The sequence below is a fragment of the Sinocyclocheilus anshuiensis genome, unplaced genomic scaffold (genome assembly GCF_001515605.1).
Source record: "Sinocyclocheilus anshuiensis isolate Anshui unplaced genomic scaffold, SAMN03320099.WGS_v1.1 scaffold698, whole genome shotgun sequence".
In the NCBI taxonomy this organism is placed as follows: domain Eukaryota; kingdom Metazoa; phylum Chordata; class Actinopteri; order Cypriniformes; family Cyprinidae; genus Sinocyclocheilus; species Sinocyclocheilus anshuiensis.
Window position 1 is genome coordinate 47,642 of NW_015544168.1, and position 5,833 is coordinate 53,474.

Sequence of the window (5,833 nt, forward strand, 5' to 3'; positions counted from 1 at the left end):
GTATCTATTTGAATTCATTTTAATAAAATGAAATTTATTCCTGTGATGCAAAGCTGATTTTCAGCATCATTACTCTGGTCTTCAGTGTCACATGATCCTTCAGAAATCATTTTAACATGCTGATTTGCTGCTCAAGAAACATATCTTAATATTAACAATTTTGAAAACAAGCTTTACTACTTCATATTTTTTAGGAAAAAAAAAATAATTTTTATATATATATATATATTTATTTTTTTTCAGTTAATGTTTTTTTTTTAAATTTCAAATAATGATTTTGAAATAATCAGTTTTCCTGGTTTTAGTTAACTATAAAAACCCTGCTAGTGACAATGTGCAAATACAAATATATAATACATAAATAATAACGTACAGTTACAGTTCCAAAAATACAGATATACCAAATCTCAAAGAAAGAAAAAACTGTAATATTAACATTAACACAAAGCATGCCAGATTTACTTTAATTTCAGATTTGGACCCATTTGTACACTTCATGTGCTACTGAAGTCATGGGACTCATAACTCGTTGACTTAATCAAGCATTGACTAGTGGCAGAACTAATCCTGACCGCAGTGCCTCGTGGATTCATGCTTAACTAACTGCAGTGCTGTGTTTTTGCAGCACTTCCCTGTTGTTGGGTGCAGTTAGAGATGCTTTGTGGGTCTGATTAAAATGCCATGATGGTACAGGCTCTGCTCCTGTCTGGTCCAGAGAGGCTTCCAAAAATAGAGCGTGTGCAGGGAGACGAGCAAAGGAACGTGTGGCGGAAGCACAAACAGGTTCCATCCTTTGTTTAATTCTGTCTCCTCCCATCTACATCCCTCTCCGGAGGAGAAAGCAGCCACTTTATGGAAAGCTTCCTTGTTTGTAGGGGACACCGTCGGCGGGCTCTCCCATCGATGTTTTATCTTTACCATGCGGCAGCATGCATTAATGATGACTTCAGTCTGAATGGCTGAAAATAGCATCATGGAAACACAAAAGTTTAAAAGCTCGAGGCCTGTGTGCTAGGCACGCTCAAATAGATCCTGATCGGCTCAGGGGGCATTGTAACTTTGTAAAATGTAATTTTTATTTTATATTTTCTAATATTTTTTATTTTATTTTTAAGCTTTTATTTTTGTTTTTTAATAGCTAAGTCTGTAATCGGTAATCATTGATCATCAAATCACAGTAATAATAAAACTATTTTTTGTGGGTATGTCTATATTTTATTAAGCATTTAATTGATTTTATTAGGCTTTTATCTTATTTTTTAATGACTAAGCCTGAAATCAGTAATCATTGATCATCAAACCACAGTAATAGACATGCCCACAAAATATATTTTATTTTATTTTATTTTGAAGCATTTTGATTTTAGTTTTTTTAATGGTTAAGTCTGTAATCGTTGTCTGTAATTGTAATCTGTAATTGATCATCAAACCACAGTAATAGACATTCACATCACAAAGAACATTTGTAGCTTTTCTAATAAGCTTTTATTTGATTTTTTTTTATATGATATCATTTTTCAAACCACAATAATAGACATACCCACATTTTATTTTATTTTATTTTTAAGCTTTTTGATTTTATTATGCATTTATTTATTTTTATATAATATATTATAATATATATTTTTTCAAACCACGGTAATAGACATACCCACATTTTTAACTCAAAATCAATCAAATTAGTGCAGTACAATTCTCTGGACTCTCTAGGTCAATAATTATCAAAGCAATGTTAAACTTCTGTATCTGGACAGCAATAACAGGGTCATTTAAAAAATATTGTCTTGAACTAGTGCACCCAAAAGCCTATAAATCTTAAAATAAAACTCAAAACTTCTCAAAACTGTGTGAACTCATGCACCGTTTGATTCTAAACAAGCATGCTCAATTTTATGGAGATCAGGCAAAAAAAAGACACTATAATAGTTATAAATAGAGATGCACCGATCGATCGGCCAGGGATCAGAATCGGCAGATTTTCCTCATGATCGGCCCGGATCGGTGACCGGCCGGTCAGTCTCACTTCTTTCCGATTTCGAGCCGATCCGTTCAGTCTCAAACAGCTTGTGAGCCACAAATACCAAAATGAGTGGCTAACTACGCTAAAATGTTCAAATACATACAAAATTGTCCAGTTGTATCCAGTTAAACAGTCAGTTTTGGAACGTTAAATAGTTGAGAAAGAGAACGCATGTTGTGTAACAGTATATTGGTCCGTGGATAAACTCTTAAAGGGACCGCAGTCCAATAGTTATGCTGCTGTCTGTCATGTTAATCAAAGAACAAAAGTGTAAAAAAAAAAAAAAAAAAAAAAAAGTAAATTCATAAATTATGCTGAACGCACTTTTTTTTTTGCAGCTGAAAGTACAATCAAATGAGCCAAAATATTTTGTAAATAGACACACAAAGGACGGGGCATATTTAGAGCTTTATGATAGATGGATCTAAGATCAGTAAAGATCCTAGTCTAAACTACTGTGTTGAAAACACAGAAACAGCCATAATAGACTCAGGGAATGAAGTGAACCGAAAAGCAGGTAAAACTGGTAAAGGTAACAGCACAGGTTTTGTGTGACTGGGGAAAATGTGAAGCTTATCTAGATCAGCCAGTAACAGGAATTTCCCGTCATCATCACATCAACAGAAACTAGATTGTTTTTGAATAATGCGAGGTTTGTGAAGCAGACATGCTTTAGCCAGCAGAACAGAAGTGATTTAACAGGTTACACAAATATGCAGGACATGAGTTAATACACTTGAAGAACCAGATTTAGAAATGTTAATGACTCACATCACAATTTCTGAATGAGACTTTAATAACATGCGTCACGTCATCAGATTTCTCAGCCAATCACATGTACTTGTTAGCTCTGTACATTCCCTAATGCTACATGGGCTTTTTGTTCAAAATAAATTTATACGGGGGAAATAATAGTAATTCTTTCATTTAGCAAGGATGCGTCAGCTTAATCAAAAGTCACAATTTTTGTTTTAGTCAAACTGTGTTCTTTTGAATTTTCTATTCATTGAAGAAACTTGAAAAAGAATAAGCTTCAATATTGACTTTTCTTTTAATAAATGTACTGATACCAAACTTTTGAATGATGGTGTGTAGGCACACACACACGAACAAAACATCATTCCAAGCTTTATGGGTTTTGATAATTTTTCCCTATTTTCTCCAGTGCAAAACGGAAGCTCCAGACACTGTGACATTTCATTTAATCGAGTGTTCCTCTTCTGATCTGCCTGTTTTGCATAATAACTTTCACCATTCAAATTGCTCCGCTCTGATAGGGTCAGGTAGCAGCTCGGCAGCTGTGATCGCATTCATGCAATTAACGTTCCGGCAAACGCTCTGGCATAAACTTCAGCGAACGCCACCTTATCTCCTGCTTTTAAGGTCATGAAGATGAAATATGGTGCCAATTATGCTATAGTTCTTAGAAAGAAAATCGGAATCAGCAGATCACACTAATGAAAAATCTGAATCAGCCAAGAAAATTGCAATCGGTGCATCTCTAGTTATAAAGGTTAAAAACACTAAATGTCTATGATAAACTCCCTGAAATTGCAATTATAACCACTAGATGGTAGCAGAGGACCACTAATGAGCTCATTCAACTCAGTAAAACAGCACTTTTCATAGATTCTGCTTTTGGACTCATATTTAGACATTAAATAAAATCACATTCAGTCAAAGTTTACCACTTCATTTGTACAGATATATATATCCGTTTTGACAGTTTTGCCACATTATGGTTTACGGTTAAACTTGAAAATATCAATTGTTAAAAAGACAAGACATGCAATAAGTATTTTGCTACCTATCATTTATTTGAAATATCTATATCTGCAACAAAATGTGTGTGTGTGTGTGTGTGTAAGCATGCGTTACTTTAAACTTTTCATTTCTGTGTGTGTGTCTCTGTGAGTGTATTCTACATCATGGATGTGTTTGTGTCAACCACGCATTTCGGGTCGACCTGGACCCTAAAAGTGTAGCGCCTTAAAGCGCTTGAACCCCGGTAATCGCTGCTTGCAGCTATATTTTTGATTTGATTTGATTATTTTATTTTATTATTTCCATTGGACAGCATGTATTAATGATGACTTAAGTCTGAATAGCATCATGGAAACACAAAAGTTTTGTTTAAAGCTTTAGTTCTTGTGCGAGCCACGCTCATAAAGATCCTGATGGGCTCGGGGTGCATTTTAACACGCGAGCCGATGTGGGGGCAGTTTGTTATGGCCTACCTGCTGCAGGTTCCTCAGGTTCCTCACTCTCGGGCCTCAGCGGGGTTCAGCGTCGGAGCATGCTGGGTTACAGAGGCCGCTAATTACGGCTGAGTGAGGCCACTGCTGTGGGCTGCCTTGTTTATCTGCCTCCTGCTCCTCCCGCCTGAACTCGCACATCGGTCTGATCAGCAGGAGGAGAGAACAAAACACATGCGCCCTGTCCTCAAATGCAGGTAGTAAACAGCGATAGAAAGGCATCAAGACATGTTCGAGTTCAGTGGTTGTGTAACATCTTGTCTGCTAAGATGCCTTCATCTGGTCAGTTTTTGAAGATGGCATATGTATCCATCACTTCCTGTGAAATCCCATAATCTTGTGCATTGGGCTGCAACAATAAACATTAAAGGGGAAATAACTGATAATAAAAATGAATGGCACCAAATGTCATTATCAGTTAGTCAGATCTTGTTTTTATAATTTAGTGATTTAAACTGTAACATTATATATATTTAAAAAACTGTCCACAGTTGTAAAGCCGTAGGACAATTATATTTTAACCCTTTTATACACAATTTATATCATAACCTTACATACAGACTCGGATACAGACATATATGTATTTTTTTTGCAGTTTTTATTTCATAAAAAAAATAAAACTTTTTTTTTTTATAAATGTAGCATAAGGATAATGCCTTTTTTGTTGCGTTGTTACATTTTATAATTCTGCCAAAAAATAAAATAATACAATAAATAATTAATATTGTGTGTGTGTGCATATATATATATATATATATATATATATATAATGCACACATTGTACAATAAAACACTTTTACATATTTTTTTAGAACAATTGTGCACAACTTTTTTTTACAAATTTTTGTACACTTTTTTTGATCTGATTAATTAAAAAATAATTAGGAAATAATCCTTGAGCATGTTGATCAAAATAATCTTTATTTGCAGCCTTCATTTGCAATCTTTATTTGAGAAACAGCCAGGGTTTGTTGGGTGTCTTAGTCTTGGCTGCAGTATTCTGTTTTATCAGCAGCAGGCTGATTGATGCTGTCTGTTCTGATCTGAATTCACAGGGATAAGTGTAGCTCTTATCTGAGCCGCTGTGTGTCTTACATGAATGGATGAGGTCGCTGGGGTCCTGTCACTCAATCAGATCCACAGATATGATTAAGTCAAGAGGTATGAAGGCAGATCAGTTGATAGTGGTTGAGGCTGAGTGTGGAGGTTTGGCTCTCGTCTCTATTTTGGTAGTCTTTTGATTATAGGCATAAAGTCTGATCCCTTCTGAAGCTTATTCTGGACAAGAAAAACCCATCTTAGGTGGGATGAGACAGTCTGGATGACATGCAAAACATGCAAAGATGGATTTGTTTGTAAGTATTTGTCAGTCATCAAACCACATCAATAGACATGCCCAAAAAGCCCAAAAAATATTTTATTTTATTTATATTTATTTTTTGATTTATGTCTGATTTAAGTCTGTAGTCAATAATCATTGATCATCAAACCACAGTAACAGACATACCCACAAAAAAAGTTTTGTCTATTTATTTATTTAATCTATTTTATTTTATTT

General features: G+C 34.7%; 1 protein-coding gene across 1 annotated transcript in view; it reads left to right on the forward strand.

Annotated features, from left to right (window-relative positions):
* The first annotated feature begins 684 nt into the window (after nucleotides 1–684).
* The window catches only part of LOC107695959 (histone deacetylase 4-like), a 171,885-nt gene continuing 166,736 nt past the window's right edge, over nucleotides 685–5,833 (forward strand). Inside the window, exon 1 of the mRNA XM_016496081.1 lies at nucleotides 685–783. Coding sequence (XP_016351567.1) covers nucleotides 685–783 — 99 coding nt within the window. The remainder of the gene's footprint in view (nucleotides 784–5,833) is intronic.